Genomic DNA, 17,573 nt, shown 5'->3' with positions numbered 1-17,573 from the left:
AAGCCTTAGCCTTAAGTGCTTCCCTCTCCATCCTCTCATCACCAGAATCACTTTTTAACAATTCAAATGAGAACTACAGCCCCATCTCTCTCTCTCTCTGAAGTTTTAGGTTCCTCTCTACCTGCTGCATATCCCCATACCTCAAAGTCAAGATGTCTAAAGTCAAATTTACTCCTTCCCTCAAAAGCAATTTACCTGTTTTTCTGCCTTCCCAATTTTTGAAAGGGACAAGTTTTATTTTAAACCAAAGAAAAAAAATGAAAATGGAGTATAAGTTTATGTAGAAAAGCCCTGGATACCAAGGAAAATGCATGCAAGGTACAACTGCACAAATCACGAATCTACCATCACTGGGGACCACTGCAGCTAATCAAGAAACCATCTTTAAAAAGTAGAATATACTTTTTAGATGTCAAAAAATGTCCACAATAAACATACAAAAGGTGTTTTTAAACTGTTTAGATCACACATGAATGAGACATGTGATGCCTTTTACTACCACTAACATAAATCACATGAAAACAATAAAAAAGTTTAAAGAAAAAAAAAACACTAATAAGAAACTAATAAGGAGGAGTAACGTACCTGAACAAGATGAATAAGTGTTGTCAGAATAGCGCATCTCAGCATATTATGTTCTTCACTCTGCTTCCAAAGAAGAGGCAAATATTGTACCAAACATCCTACGTATGGTCGTATCTATCACAACAGAAGTAGGGGAAGCAAAAGAATCCTATTAGTAAAGAAGGCAACTTACTTCAAGAAATTCTTGGGGGGAGGATATAGCTCAAGTGGTAGAGCGCATGCTTAGCATGCACAAGGTCCTGGGTTCAATCCCCAGTATCTCCTGTAAATATAAGTAAGTAAACCCAATTACCTCCCCAACTAAAATAAATGAATAGATAAAAAGTGAAACACATTTGAGAGAGAAAAAAAGAAACTCTGACAGATCTATTGGGTCCCAGGCAGCAAATAATTAATATTTACTGGATGTAAGGTATTAAGTACATATTCTTTTAAAGATAAATCCAACATTAAACAGAGCTCCATGGTAAATATTTTCAAACAATTTTAAGCAAGTACCAAATTTATTGCATGAAATAAAATTCAGGAATATAAAACAACATACTGAGGACAGAGTTTAATAGAAAATGCTGTTATAACCTGATTCTTTTTAACAGCTTACCTAATTGGAAATTACACTGTTTTAAAAAGAGTCAGCATTTACTCATTCATTCAACAGTTATCTAATGGCATCTTCTAAGTAAGAGACCCTGAGGACAAGGCACCAGAAAGAAAAGGAGATAAACATAGACATACAAACCCTTATACAATGAAAAAGGATAAATAAAATGGTGAAGGCGTACACAAGGTATAATAGAACTACAGGAGGAGAAAATCCTTTTCAAAGAATAAAACTGCTAATCCCACTAAGGATTAAGTTAACCAGTTTTAAAAATATACTCTGAAGCACAGCACACCTTGACAGTGAGTTTCCAGAAAATAAAATGGATCCACACTGAAGCTGGACACAGTGCTCCAGCTTTAGGCTTATGGTCACAGTATTTGGAATTGATCTAATGAGAGTACCCTTGGTGATAAATCAGAAATACTAAACCTTCACAGCTTCAGTACTATTTACTTCAACCCCATGGACTAACATTTAAAAGTGCTCCCAGAAACAGTGCAAGTTTCTTTATTCTGCTTATAAAACACCATACACTAAAAGGATAGCAAAACAAACAAAAGAAAACCAACAAAACCTGCAGGATTTGTTCCCTCTGGGTTGGGGGAGGAAGGAGGTGCTGAAAGATAAGAAGTTACATATTTGCCCAAATATTTCAGTAAGATAGAACTGAATAAATATTAAGAGACTCTTTATTATATATTACATTGCTTTCAAATTGTGAATATACAATTATAATAGATATTTATTGAGCATTTAATCAAAGATCACTCCAATTGGCTTATAAAAGCAGACCAATTAAAATATAAAAATCCAGGTTTCAAAGCACCTAACTCGTGCATATGCAACTAAAACCAGTATATAACAGCATGTTCTACGGATGAGGAAAATACAACAGTTTTAGTTTTGAACAAATTAGAGAGAATACTTTCTTTCTAAGGCATGGCAAAAAGGAAGTATATGGCATGAATTATACACAGGGTAGGTAATAAAACCAAAGTACCCAATTACAAATGAAAGTCATGAAGTACCTGTACCCCAATTCTAGTCATTAGAATATCTGATGTTCTAAATTAAAATTAATGCTTCAAGAGACACTACTTCAAAAATTACTCACAGATTCACTCCTGCAAAACACCAAAAAAGGGTTGGGGGTTATAAAACAAAGTGATGACAAGAGAGCCAAATACATTCCCTTAGGGTAGGAGAGGTTAAAAAATACATTACTGGGGCAACTGAGGAGATCAGAATATGGACTTGATATTAGAAAACAGTATTGCATGAATGTTAAGTGCCCTGGATCTAATTATGGCTGTGATTAAGAAGGAAAGGTCTAATTTATTGGGGTGAAGTGTCACAGTGTTTCTAACTAAAATTCAAATGGTTTAATTTTTAAAACTCTGTATATGCACATATAAAAAAAAAGAAAGTATGGTAAAATGCTAGTAACTGATGAAACTAGGTGAAGGATATATGGGTGGTGATTTACTACAACTTTTCTGTATATTTGAAATTTTTCAATGAAATGACATGAAAGAAAAAATGCTGTCCATATACAATTCTGAAAATCATTATAACATAGATTTCCTGGTAGGCCAATATCAACTATTTGCATAACAACATTTAAAAAATACATGGAATTTAGAATGCTTTATAGGCATTGGGCTAAATAATACTATATAACCCTATAATAGAAACTGAACCACCAGCACAACACAATTGAGATGAAAAAGAACTCATCTTTTGGTACTTCTACTCCAAAAACACCCCACGAAAAAACAATGAGGGCAGGCAGGTACTATGAGCATGACAGTCTCATGAGTTAGTTCATTGTATACAGAAAAATATCCACTTTCATTCATAACACATTATAGAAAACATGTGAAAACCAAACACGTGATGTACTAACAAATGTTTTAACAAAGGTTCCATCCGAAGGACCTAAAAAGTAAGTCCTTAATGACAACTCATCTTTCAGATAATACTTTCAATAGAATATTTAATATTTCACATAGGCCCTTTAATTTTATTATTTTCCTTCAGAACTGCATAAGTCAAAAGACTGTCTGACATCACACTTAACAATTAACATATTTTTTTTCTGTGTATTTATGGGATCCCTCCACTGAAAAAATTTAACTATAGGTTTTCAACTACTTTTTCAAATGCAGAGGAAATATAATCTTCAAACAATTGGATGCTAAGATATAAAGACAGTGACTTTACCAAAACTTCAAAAACTACTATGTGTCAGAAAACACTGTTCTAAGATGGCTCAAAATGTTTGCAACCTAACAGACAAAAACCAAATTTGTATATAAATGATAGTTGACAGATATATAAATGATGGTGTTGTTCAAAGGTTAACATAGGAAAATGTTAAAGAATCTACTGAAAACATTTTTCCTAACTATTTCCTACCCACATTCTGAAAATAAAAAGTACTACTGGGTAACTGTATCTTACTGGTATTTACTGATGATACAGTCACCTGAGCTGCTTAGGCTATTGATGATGAGTATGGATAGAAACACAAAAGCATTTCTAAGTAACTAAGCAACAGGAATGTTAAACTTTTGGAGAAAAAGGTTTAGAGGTTTGGAGAAGCGGCATTTTTAAACTATTGCAAATATATAGTAATCTAAAGCATATTGAACATTTGTAATAATTTCATACTTATGAAACCTTGTGAGTTACAGGAGCTCAGAATTATCTTTACAATTTCATACATGAGGATGCAGGGTTAAAGATCTTGCCCAAGTTAAAGAGCAGAGACAGGGACTTGAAATGAGTTTAAAATATAGTCTCAAATGACCAAACTCCTTCAATGTTTACAAACCAATATCAAAATGCAGTATCAAAATAATGTAATTAATGTAATAAGAACCCAAAGTGTTGAGAAAATTGTAAGATATTACTACTTTTAGATGCTAGGAATCAGATCTGCTCAAAATGACTAACAGTGACTCAAAACGGTCACTGTGTTGCATAATGTTGAGTTTGGAATACTGGCAATGCCACTAAGATGTCTGAACTTTAGCAAGTTCCTTGAAGCTTCAAATAGTTTGAAATAATAAATTCTAATTCCCACCCAAAGGTTTTTGTGAGGATTAAATGAGAAATACATGCAAATTACTTGGCAGAGAAGTTGGTAACTTGTCATTACTCAATAATTGACAGTAATGCTCAGGGGAGAGGGTATAGCTTAAGTTGTAGAGAGCATGCTTAGCATGCATGAGGTCCTGGGTTCAATTCCCAGTACTTCCTCTAAGAATAAACAAATAAAACAAACCTAATTACCTACACCCACTTAAAAAAAAAACACCGATAGCAATTCTCGTCAACTCCTTCAGAATTAATAAACAGGCTCAAGGTGTCAGAATTCACTAATGGATCCAGAAGCAGACTCCAGGACTGTGGATTCGAAATCAGTTATCTTTCCCTAATACCTCACAGATTTACTCACGCTTTCAAACAAGAATATGTAGTGGTAAACTCGGATGTAAGAAATTTCAGGAAAACTACAGTGTGATTCCTGGATTATCAATTTTTCACAAAGATTAGCAGTGATAGGGGAAGCTTAATAAAAAATAATTTACTGTTAAGAACTTTAAATTAACAGTAATTTAAAGTGTGGGGGAGGGTGTAGCTTAAGTGGCAGACCCCATGCTTAGCATGCACAGGGTCCGTGTTCAATCCCCAGTACCTCCTCCAAAAATAAATAAATAAGTAAACCTAATTACCTCTCCTCCCCTCTCCCCCAAGAAGAACTTTACACATCAAACCAAATATGGATATAACGTGGACTAGACTGCAAAACACACTCAACTTTTAAGGTACCAATAACAGACTTCTAAGAATATTTGCAATTGCTGACAGACACCTGTGGCTATGCCCTCAAACACAGTAAATTTTAAGAATTATCAAACATATAAACTGAATTTGCTAAGAGCTACATAATTCTGCTTCCTAAATACTTCTGTATTGCACATACAATTTTTTATTTTTCAGTTTTAATTTTCTTAGGTCATTTTTTTAAAACTTAAGTATAAATGTCAATTTTGATACAGAACTGAAATTGTAAGTTAGAAGCATTTTGATGAATGTTTTAACATTTAAACAATGTAGACAATTAATGAATTCTACACAGACTCTACTTACCCCTCTAAAATTTATTTTCATGTTTTATAACAAAATTACCTGCATGTTGACTCTTTCAATCACACAAGAAAGGACATGTAAAACATGCATCTTTGTGTCACATTCTGTAACTTGCTGCAGTAACTGAAAAAGTAGTGTGAACATGGTTTCCAAATACTGTATGGAAAAAGAAAAAAATAAAAAGTTTGGAATAGAAATGTAAAAGTCTTTACAAACAGACAAACAGAAATAAGAAATAAAATTAAATCATAAGATAAAAAGCAATAAAAGACAAATAGCCAAAATCTTAGCATTACTTATACAACTTCAAATTGTTCAGTTTGCTAATATTAAGGCAGTGACTTTTTTCTTCATTGCTGTTAAATGCATTCATTTCAGAATTTAATTCACCCACAAACTGAAAAATGTTTTCAGAGAAAAACTGTGTCTACACATTTTGTGTTTAAAATTTATACTGCTAACTAAAGTAAATTTTGAGCAGTGCCTTGTCATCACTCTTTCACATATGCCTTAGTTTTGCACAGTCCACTCATTAAAGCCAAAAGTTACTGCACCCACATACCAGCTCTCCGATGTGGCCCTTTAACATATGCTATGTAGAGATACAAATTTTTGTAGATAAATACTTGTAATTCTAAGAATGACAGAATATTTCTGATTAAGAAATAGAAAACAAAAATGCTTTCTGGCTTTTTAACTCTTCCATTATGAAAATTATAGTAGGAACTAATAAATGATAGGATGCCAGATACATAGACATTTGTTCTTTCAGATATCTGTTCATTTTTATACAGATTTGTAAAAATATTTCTTTCATCCTAAATACCTCTGACTCTTTAATTAACAAAGTCTCTGCTCTTCAAGTTTCCCCATCTATGACCCCAACCCCACAAGAAATATACATTGTATCATAAAGCTTTTTTTGTCTTTAGTCTTCTTGAAAAGAACATCAATGCCCCAATTCACTGACATATTTAACAAGTGCCTACTGAATACCAATTACTTGAAAACACCATGTTAGGTGCTGAGTACTGAGTGGAAAAAAAAAATGAGTAAGAGCGGTATTTTGCTTTTCAAATAATTTGCAATCTAGTGTAGGACAGACATATATACACAAACAACAGAAGGAGATAACCTAAGGAGTAAAAGTAACAGACAACATGAAATGAAATTACTAGATGTTTTGCAACTGTGAAAGGAAAAGTTTAGCAGTCAACTCCAGAATAGATTACAAGATAACAAGAACAAGCAGAATAAAAGTGAACTATTTCAAATTAAAGTTATCAATAAAAGTAATTAATTACAAAATAATCTAACATACCATTAAATGCAACTTTAATAAATAACAGATACATATAATTAAAGCTATAAAATAATATAATATTCAAAAGACATAAGCAGAAATTATTATAAAACCTAGAAATAGATATTCTTACCGGTAGAAACTGATCTGTTCTAAACTCAAAATCATCAACAGGTGAAGAGCAGCTAAGGAATACTGAGAACTTATGAGATTTACCAGGATAAAACATATGTAAAAACCAAATACAATAAACCAATCAAAAATACATTTAATTAGCTAAAAATTAATTTAACAAAATTAACAATTTTAAAGTGTTGCTAAAATTCTTTGCAATAAAGTATTTTTTAAATTTTTAAAGGATATTTAACTTCAGAGTTGTAGCTGTTTCAATACGGACCTAAAAGAAAGTATATCATGAATTTTGAGTCATTCTAGAACTACTAAACACCATTAATAACAAATGACAAAAAAAAGTTTGGCCAATCACTTCTTTACTCTTTCTGTTAATATTAAAGTCACAGATCATGTTAACAACTAGAAATAAAAGGACATTCTCCCTATTTAGCAAGGACTAAAAAGAAAAAATAAAATAGTGTCATTCCCACCCTTCTTAGTTTTCCCTAATTTGCTTAAGGAGTCTTTAATCCAGTGGCTGTTTCCAGGGGAAAAAAAAAATTTGCTGTTAAGTGTGTGGAGAGCATGGGACTGAGAGAAGAGAGTACGAAGATGATGCCAGAGGGAAAGGGAAGGTTGAGAAGCAGGAAAACAGGGTGGGGTTGGGGAGGCTGGAGGACTTGTAAGAAAGGAAGAGGGAGGAGGAGCAGGAAGAACACAAACTCCCATCTGTTACCCCAATTACAGAAAATCCTTGTAATAACTGAAAGATAAAGTCTGGGATTTTCTAAATCCCAAAGTCCACAAATACAGAAAGGTTTGCACAATCTCTTGGCTTCTCAAATCACATTTTCTTTGTGTATCAGCATGTTACCTGGGTAAACCACATCATCACAGCATAATCTCCTAATTTTCTTTCAAGTTTTACCTGTGATGTGACCAGCTAAATTGGCATCAGCTACCACATTCGTAATTCCACGTGCAATAACATGAGCTCAAGTCACAACTGAATTCTGTGTTCTGCTCTGTAAAATAATCCAGCTAAAACTTTCATTTCCTGGCTAAGAGCCATTACTTTCTTACATGCTACTGTACTTTCTACTCCTGCAATAGCAATGGGTTTTGCCTTTGCAGTCATTTTCCACAAAGAAACAGTTCTGATCATTTTACAGGAGCTTCTGAGGTCCTGACATGCTGATTAGGCACATCCATCAAATGTTAGGTACTACAGTTCCAAACCCCAGAGTCCAGGAACCCAGAGTGCAGGTGTTTCCTTGCCTGCGTTTTCTTTGTATTCACTGCTTATAAATTAATGTGAATATTCCTAGGGTTTTAAATGATTTAACAAGTTTGTTGATGATCTACAACATGCAAAGTGTTCTACTACAAAATGACCTAATGAAAATATGACGTTCTCATGCAATTAAAAATATTCAAAAAGGAACAGTACCTCCCAGACATTGTGGTGGGTGCTGTAGGAAAAAAAGCTGAGTAAGACACACCTAGTCCTTGCTCTCAAAGAGCTTACAACCCAGCAGAGAGGAAAAGAACTACCCAGATACTAAACAAGTATTAATAAAAATGGCTAACTTGAAAAGCCTAAGAAAAGGACAATCCCCTTGAGGACATGGACTATTTCTAGTCATCATCCAACTGTCAGCATTCAGTACAGTATGAGGCATACAACTGGAACTATGTTAATAATTTAATTCACAAACACCAGGACATGAAAACCGCCACAAAGAGAAACCAAACTTCCAGCATATCAACCCTTAAATCCTCCACAAAAGAAACAGAGATGCACTAAACCCATAACCATGATACCTAGGCAAATAAGTATAGGAAACAAAAGGGACACTTGAATGAAACAAAGAGAAGACAGTGCAGTATTGCATGCAGAGAAAAAGATGAAACAAATAACAATGATTTGCCTGTACTCTAGTTTAACTACAGGAACAGGAAGCCGGAACATAAGGGAAAATAAAAAGCACACAGTTTAAGAAAACAGAGGAGCATTTAAAATATGACAAACACAAATAAGAACAAACTTAGCCCCTACTGAACTGTAAAAGAAATGGGAAGTACTTACTGCACAGAGACAATGAATTCTGCAGCAATTCACAAGTAATGGGGGAAAAAATCAGAACCTGGATTTATAGAACGAAGAGTTGGGGAATGTGAAGGAAGACTGGTAGCAGACAGTCTAACAGTTTCTAAGATATTATTCAATAAATACTTCATAAATAAATGCAAGAAAACAAAACTCTTCCCTTAACCAGACTCTAAACAGGACTTGTCATAGAATAAATCTAGAATTTCTGAAGGAGAATAAAACTCTCAGTATCCAGAACCGGATCCAGACGTGAATTCAGCCTGAGCCTACCCTACACCTCTAGCTGAAACATCAGAAAACTCATAAAAGGATAAACTAATTCCATACTGAGGCAAACAAATGCCATTAAGTTATCAGAATTGTTGAAAGGATCCCAGAAAAGCATGACAGTAACAGAGAAATGAATGAGAAGAAACCAGAGGTCAACATTACTTCCCAAGAAGATGGCTACATAAAGGCAAGAGTAACCAGACATTTCCACATCCAGCATAAGAAAGAGCCTTGGGGTTACTGTCAGGGTGGTTGATTTGAGTTCTAGACTTGGACTAACCTAACGCCTGACCACTACTACAGCCTGCCCACAGCAGTGAAGGGTATTCCACACACTAACACAGTGAGCATGGTGCTGGGACCAGAAAGAAATGGCAATGTCTCAGGGACATAGGACCACTAGGAAAATGTAAATAACGCAGACATGAAGGAATCATTTTGAAAAAAAGTAATCTGAAGATAAACAGAATAATGACTGCATAATCTTTTATCCTTATCTCTAAACTTTTTCAATAAACATCATCTAATTTTCTGATTCCATGCTAGGCATGAGAGATACTGATATGAATAATATTACCCTACACAGTGGTTCTATTACTACTTGGTACTGTTTATGGTACATTTTTTTCTCTATTCTGCAATAAAGTCAAGATCACTGAATTACACATTTTGATGTATTTCTTCTGAAATACACATGTAAATGAGCTTCCTAAAAGAATAAAGAGTCTTTCGTTTATTCACCTCCTTTCAAGAAAAAAATTCTAAAGCTCATTTTCATATAATATGGATACTAAACACATCAATACAAAACCAAAACTGTCTACAGGAAACTTACTAGTTTTCTTTCCTTGTAGTTTCAGAGTGGCCTAACATTTTGATGTCTCAAACTCAGATTTTTTTGATATTTCCTTTGGAAATTATATTTGCTGAATGTAAGTGAATTCAGAATTCATTCTGTGAAAACATAGACTAGCCCAGAGTTTAAAATCTGTAAATGTTTTGAGACATACAGGATGGACATTGTCCATAGTAGAAAGCAAAATCAAAACTGTTAAGGCAGAAAGTTTGACAGAACTAGGAGTCCCATAAAAGGCACAAGAGTGAAAAGACAGGAGAACTTCAATGCACCTTGTTAAAAATACCTCTGCCCAAATCCCAGCTGCACCTCCCACAGTGCTTTCAGGGTTTGCTACAGTCATGTACATACCATCCAAAGTCCCTTCCTAAACTCCATAACTGGCTTCCCATATTGAAAATTCACTATTTCTATGCTGGTATTCAACCTGCCCATGAAGATGGCCATTTCTGTGCTTGACAGACAATAACCATAATACACTGTACCCTCAAACTATAAATCTGCTGGTTGTACCACAGTTTATCATGTATGTGTGTATATATATATATAGAGAGAGAGAGAGAGAGAGCCTCTTATAAGGTTGAAAGAGTACACTAATGCCAATTTTTAGTAGCTTACTGCTTATTTTATTGAAGGCTGCATAAATAACATAAGAAAAAAATTTTTTTAATTACTTATAATTTCCAAAGTTGAAAGAGATAATTCGGTCAGAAAACTTAAAAATAAAGAGGCCCAGTATGCAAATCAAATATTCTAGTCAGGGAATCATCTGCAGTCCTAGGAAAAGATCCTCTCACCTAAAATTTAGTCATTCTGTACTGTGGTAACAACATTCTCAAATCTGAAACTTGCCATAAGCACATCTACTCAGTAATATGTTCTAAGGGGAGTATGTAGAAGATATTTTTTACATGAATTTTTCAATAAAGCACTGTAGTATTGGTGTCCTTATAAAAAGACACAATAAAAATGGAATCTGACTTGATATCATGTTGAAAAATAAATTCCAGATGGAACAAAGAACCAAGGATGAAGGAAATGGATTTATTAAACAAGAAACAAAAAGAAGAAAACAGAAAAAGGAAACTGATGAATCTGATAAATTGCACTAAAATTAAAAACCTCTGCTCAATAAGACAACAGAAAGAGTGGAAAGACAGAGAGATTCAACTGCATTTGTAATTTTTTTAAATGAAATATTTTCAATATATATGGAACACTATTACAATGGAAATATGGAAAACCAGATGCTTGTTATGTCAGCCACTGAATTTTTCTTTTTCCTTGTTATAATTCTTAGATTTTAAAATGAAAAAAAGTAAAAACATCCCCTTTTTAAAGATTAATCAGAATAGGCTTAGAAGTAAAAATTTTCAAAGTAGCAATTATCTTACACTGAATCAAAATTCCCAACACTTATTACCAAAAAAGTTTCCAAATATTACAATATTATAAATGCTTGCCCATTATGCCTAAATTATTTTAATTGCTAAATATTGAGGAAGTTATGATACTATTTCAAATACACTAAAAAAATTTCACTCAACTTGCAATATATTCCTCCAGAACAAACAACACTGTCATGCAAGTATCAGATGTACTCTACACAGTGGCCTCAGATATAAAATTAAAAAGCCAGCTGGAGAAGTCACCAGTTGATGCACTATTTCTATTCTGCCACAGCCAGCCTTATAGCAAAATGGACATAAGACATAAGACTAGGAAGCCTCTCAGACAACTACAGGATTAAATCTATCCCAACTCCACAACCACAGCAATCAAGCAAGAGAATATAGACTCTGAAAGCCAGAGAAGACTTAGATTCATCAGAATCGATACACTTTGCATGTGTGTATATATGTGTGTGTATGTATATTCACATTTGTATGTTTGTACATGTCTGTGTTTGTACATTGTTGTTATCTTCCCACATTTCATTAGCCAAGTATTTCTCACAGGTTGAAATTAGAATACCGTATCTTACATACTTTTTATTTTAAATTTCTGATAAATTTTCTTTTATTTTTTAATGGATTCCCTTGTTTAAGCACAGATTACCCATGCTTAAACTATTTAATAACTACAAAATGATATTTAGAGTAAATTCTCAATTATTTAAACAAAGTAGGTAACACTAAAGTAGAACGATCCAAAGAGGAGTTCAATCTGCCTTTATAATGTACCGTGCTTCTGCAATTACGTTTTGTTAATTTCATAATTTCTTTAATTATGTTTTCTTTGTTGAACATTAAAAGTAGTTTATATTATCATGGCACACGTGTGAAAATGAGAAAAGTATGGCCCAAGTCTTTGCTGAAAAACAGGGTAATCAGGTGGGTTCAAAATTTTTTAAAAAGGGATATTGAGAAATTTAAACAAGATCTTACCATAATTCAGAGAGGAAAAAAATCACTTAATTTTATCTAAAAATCATTTGAGACTCTGGGAAAAAAACAACTAGATTCACTTTTCAAAGACTATGCTGGAGTCATATCTAAGCCCAAGACAAAGAAAATGTATATTAAGTCATGAATATATTCACTCAGGCATAAAATAAAGCACTAAGAGGGGGAAAAAAACTATTCCACACTATGGTGAACATCTTAAAAAAAATCTCTTTGAGTAACCAACACATAATAAAGCAGCAAACCTACTGCTTTGAAGGGGAACAAAGCAACAAAGAAGTCATTATAAGTTTTCAGTAACCAAAACCAAGAATATTATGTCAATGCTGTACATAGAGAAAAAGTCCTAAAAGAAACAATTCTAAAGGCAAAAAAAAAAAGAGCAAGCTATAAAAGTATCTTAAAAAACTACCTTCTTATTTTTTACTAAAAAATTATAAATAATATTAGATTGGTAGAGCTTGTTAATTTTTTTTTATTGACTAGTGATGAGAAGGGCAAATAAAGGATTTCCTTCCCTCAAACCAAACTGCTCCCCAAGGAATAACTACAGCATTGAAAGGCCATCAACATTCTAAAGAAAGATATAAACCGTTTCTAAATTTGAACTTTTAACATAGGTTAAAGTCATAACTCTTTTAAAACGTTTAAGCAATGTAAGACATTTAAGCAACATACCACTAAGTCTTGATCCTGAAGCAAGTTACAAATTGCCTCATATAACATGGGTCTTAAGTCAGACTTGAATTTCACAGAAATCCACTGACCAATGAGCCAAATCACCCTGCGTCGCAATGGCTTATACCTAGATAGGGAAAACCATGAAATTAAAATGTTAAATATCTTAAGAAGTCTATTTTATTTAGTATATTTCATCATTTAAATCTAAAATGTAAGAAAGCAATTTGTACTTTTTAATATAAAGGTTTAAAAGCTACTTCTAAATATACCACAGTATAAACACTAGTAATAAAGTTCTGATCTAAAAAACTGAAAATTCTTAGGGAGATATATTGTGAATCTGACTGTCTTGTATTAAAGAATTATAACATATACGTGTACAAAAATACCAAGTCCACTTCTGTTCCTCAAGTAACCAAAGCCAGCTAATCAAAATAGGTATAACTAGCTAATATCCCAAAGCTTAAGGCTGGAGAGGCCACAAAAAGTAGTAATAAAGGAGCTCCTGTATTCAGTTTTCCATTTCCAATTCTATTAATCTCATGAAGATTATTCTCAGAACACTTCGAGAGATTTCTAAACTTATATAAATATTCATATAAATTTACACTGACTTCAGCCTAACTTTATGATTTTGTAAAAAGGTGCCCAACTACAAAATGTGACTCAGATTACCAAAAATAATGATTCATATTTTATAAGCTATAAAACATCTGCAGTAAGATGCACACATATCTGTTTCTCTATGGTCATCTTTGCTAAGGGAAATGAAGGTTCTTTATGCAAGGAGAAAAACCACTTGTGTCCAAGAATTCCATCCACAAAATCTCTTCTTAATATTATATAAATTATAGTGGCAAGATGACATTTCTTTCTTGATATAAATGGGGTAAACTAATGGATATACCACATTTTAAAGAAAATTATGATTTTATAAGATGATCAAGCACGTAGAAAGAATTATTCATTAAAGTTGCAAAAACAAGTAAGTATTCCCTGCTCTCAAAATGTTTAACAAACCTAGAAGAATTAAAGACTGCAAAAACTATATACTAGGATTTTGGAAAAAGAACAGAGAAGAGCAGGCAGAAGGAGATGAGATTTGAGTATTTTGGGTAGAAAACTGTAAAAATGCCATTTCAAAGGATAGGGATAATTTGAACAAAGTGACAGATGTGCAAATAAGACTTGTGGAGAGAAAATGGTGAAATCACAGAACATTCAAGTTTGAATTGAGATCTTTGGGAAGAGAATCAAGCTCAGGAAGGTTCAAATGCCAAGATGGTAGTTATTTTGGGGTGGAATTAAAGATGAGGGGTCAGTGTGTTCCTCAAAGTGTGATTCCTGGACCAGCAGTATCATTATCTGGAAGTGTGACAGAATCACACAATCTGACCCAGACCTTGACCCATAACTTAAACCAGAACCTGCATTTTAACAAGATCACCAGATGATTCATACGCACATTAAAATTTGAGAAATACTGGTCTAGATTAATCTCTGTCCAAAATAAATATAACATAAGCCAAACATGCAATTTTAAATCTGTTGGTACTCACATTTAAAATAAGTAAAAAGATACATATGAAATTTTAATAATTTTTAATTTACTATAATATATCCAAACGATTATCATTTCAACATATAATCAATACATATTTTACACTGCTTCAGGTTTTAAATTCAAATTTTAGTTAATTAAAATTAAAGTCATTTCCTCAGCTGCACTAGCACATGTCAAGTGCTCAGTAGCCATGCCACAAATACCAGCTACTGCAGTGGACAGCACAGGTTTAGGCTAAGCAGCCTCTAGGGCTCAAGGACAACCAAGCGACACACCTGTCTCCCTACTCAAGGCTTTCTCCTTCAAAGGCTCACCAGTTCCCTGAGGGCAGGGTCCAAGCCCATCTTACTCCCCACTGCTTCCTCAGGGCACAGCAAGTTCCAGTGTTGAAAACATTTGTTGTTTAAATAAATGAATAACTGAATGGATAAATAGCTACTTACTGATAAAACTACTTTTAAAGCCTCTCCAGCTCTACAGTTCTATGGCTCTAAATATTTATAAAATAATCCATATATGGGTGGCTTTCTATCCATTAAGTAGCCAAGAAATGTTAACTAACCTATGACTATATGCATTCTAACAGGTGCCAGATGTACACAACTAGAACTGCCCAAAACAAGAAAAAAAGTTGCTTGGAATTATTTTTTAAGTCTCTAATTTTAAACTAAGAAGAAATTTATAAAAACTATCAAAGACTTTACCCTTTCCATTTTACTCATTCAGTACCTAAAATTAAAATAATTAGGCAAGTATTTGAAACATAAGCATTGGGCAAAAGTCTGACTAAATGTCAGACATATCTGTACTACTGATTAGGTACCTCAATATGAACCTAAAGTGTGTCCAAATGATTTTTGCTATGGTGTCTCTGCATCCTACTCCACCATCGCCCCAAAGGCTTGCAATATGCTTTGTGTGATCCCAAGACAGCCATCTTTCCTGGATGTTACTTTGGTTAGGCTACTTCTGACATCAGGCCTAGACCCTGCTAACTCTCCAGCTGGCATCCTTATGCACACATTTTCTTCCTAGAATGCAGAGATCTTCATCTTCCCTTAAATTAAATGTCCTCCTGCAAACTATCTCATCTAACATCAAATACTTCACACATATCACAATTCACATTAGAAGTAAAGTAACATACTAACAAACCATTTCGCTAATTTTTCATTTATAAGGTTCACAAATCATTCTTTTTTATACTTGACACTATCAGTTAAGTCATACTATGATTTTTTTAAAGTTTTAAGCAATTTTAATGCCTTCTTGTCTTCATCAGAAAATCATCAAAGTAAGTGAATAATAAATACAAAGTTTTATACTTACCTATTGTGAATGACTTGTAATTCTGGAAGAAGTTGGTTTTTAAACCACTGATCAAAATCAACACTGTCAAACAGCTCATAAGCTGCTAATCCAACAGCATTATATACTAAGAAGAAGATTTAAGAAAAAAGATCTTAAATTTCAGATACTGGGCCAAATGCTAATTGTCCTTATGTAAGAAACTAAGCCTTAGGGACTACTTTAATATATGCAATATGTTAATAAAGGGAAATCTACAATATGTTAATCAGGGAAATTATTTAAATACATTTCATAAACATTCTAAGTTACCTTACTCTATGCTTTTCTTAAATACTCCTTAGAGCTTTCAAACAGAAAATTACATTCATATGAAAATATTCAAGTCAAATTACAAAAATTATAAAATAACATCTGCTTCCAAATAAGTACAATATTTTATGATATGGTCCCTCTTTCCAGACTCATCTTGCACCACAAGCCCTTAACCTCTCTGCTCCAATTAAACAAAAATATACCCAGTTCAAAACTTAACTGTGCTTGCTGCTCTTCCCTTTAAGCTTCTGTACATACTGCTTCTGCCTGGAACCACACCCCTCCTCTTGTTAACTCTCACTTATCCTGTGCCCTCACATTATATTTCTTTAGGAGCCCTTCCCTGGGCACACTAAAACTACCTTGTGGTTTTCCAAGGACTACTTGATTACCACCTATTTTAATATTAATCAGCAGGTACTATGTTATAATCACCGTCTGCTTACTTGGTTATCTCTCCTACCAGACAGTTCTTTTATTTTAGGTACAGTTGTATCCCACCCCTCTCAGCATAAATTTGCCACAAAAGAGACATCACCTACTGAAAAAAAAAAAATCTATGTTTCTAAATCACTTTAGTTTAACATACCAGCATCTTTGATTAATAGTGCATTCATATCTTCCACATTAGTGGGCCCTGAAAAAATAAGCATCAGTAAATGTAAATGAAACATTAAAACATTAAAAAAAACATTAAAAACATACTTAAATGCAATTTGTTAGTTTCTCAATTCAGTTAAGTACAATATATTTTGTGACATTAAAAATACATGTAGGTATAAAGAGAAAGTTTAAGTTCTGTTATCATCACCATTAAAGAACATCAGCATTAGGTACAACGTGTAAAACCATATTGTAATTTTAAAAATCATTATAACATATTTGAAAATTGTTATATCAAGCAATATTATAGAAAATATATGCCAAATTGTTAACTACTGTATTATACCCTGATTATAAACGAAAATTCTTAAAAAGAATTTAAAAAAATGAATCTCACAATAGGAAAAAGAACAAGAATAGGCAATTAACATCAGAAGCTCTACCCATAACAAATAAACCAGGTTACGACAGTGTATCAAGGGTGACAAAAAAAATGAGAAGTGTAAACAGAAAAATGAAAATCATTATGTAATGCGGAAACTTGAGAAAAAGAGCTGACAGTCTCTGCACTACTATCCAGAGAGGAGACTGCTATGGTTAAGACATGAAAAATCGTTTACTTGTATTTCCTTAGAATATTTCTATATTTAGTTATTTCTTTAGAATAGAAAGATTTCTATCAGTTTATCAAAGC

At 33.1% G+C, this 17,573-nt stretch overlaps 1 protein-coding gene across 4 annotated transcripts in view; it reads right to left on the bottom strand.

Annotated features, from left to right (window-relative positions):
• IPO11 (importin 11) overlaps window positions 1–17,573 on the bottom strand; it is a 169,026-nt gene that overhangs the window by 95,257 nt on the left and 56,196 nt on the right. For all 4 annotated transcript variants that reach the window (XR_010378510.1, XM_010974915.3, XM_031445867.2 and 1 more), the window contains exons 14-20: window positions 16,866–16,913; window positions 15,983–16,088; window positions 13,087–13,213; window positions 7,014–7,047; window positions 6,784–6,824; window positions 5,387–5,503; window positions 586–699 (exon numbers count right to left, since the gene is read on the bottom strand). Coding sequence is in view for 3 of the 4 variants with exons in the window: in XM_010974915.3 (XP_010973217.1) it covers window positions 586–699; window positions 5,387–5,503; window positions 6,784–6,824; window positions 7,014–7,047; window positions 13,087–13,213; window positions 15,983–16,088; window positions 16,866–16,913 (587 nt within the window). In the remaining variant the exon portion in view is untranslated. The remainder of the gene's footprint in view (window positions 1–585; window positions 700–5,386; window positions 5,504–6,783; window positions 6,825–7,013; window positions 7,048–13,086; window positions 13,214–15,982; window positions 16,089–16,865; window positions 16,914–17,573) is intronic.

This window comes from Camelus dromedarius, chromosome 3 (genome assembly GCF_036321535.1).
Source record: "Camelus dromedarius isolate mCamDro1 chromosome 3, mCamDro1.pat, whole genome shotgun sequence".
NCBI classification, from domain to species: domain Eukaryota; kingdom Metazoa; phylum Chordata; class Mammalia; order Artiodactyla; family Camelidae; genus Camelus; species Camelus dromedarius.
The sequence above is the reverse complement of the archived record's forward strand: the minus strand, read 5'-3'. Positions and strand labels throughout refer to the sequence as shown.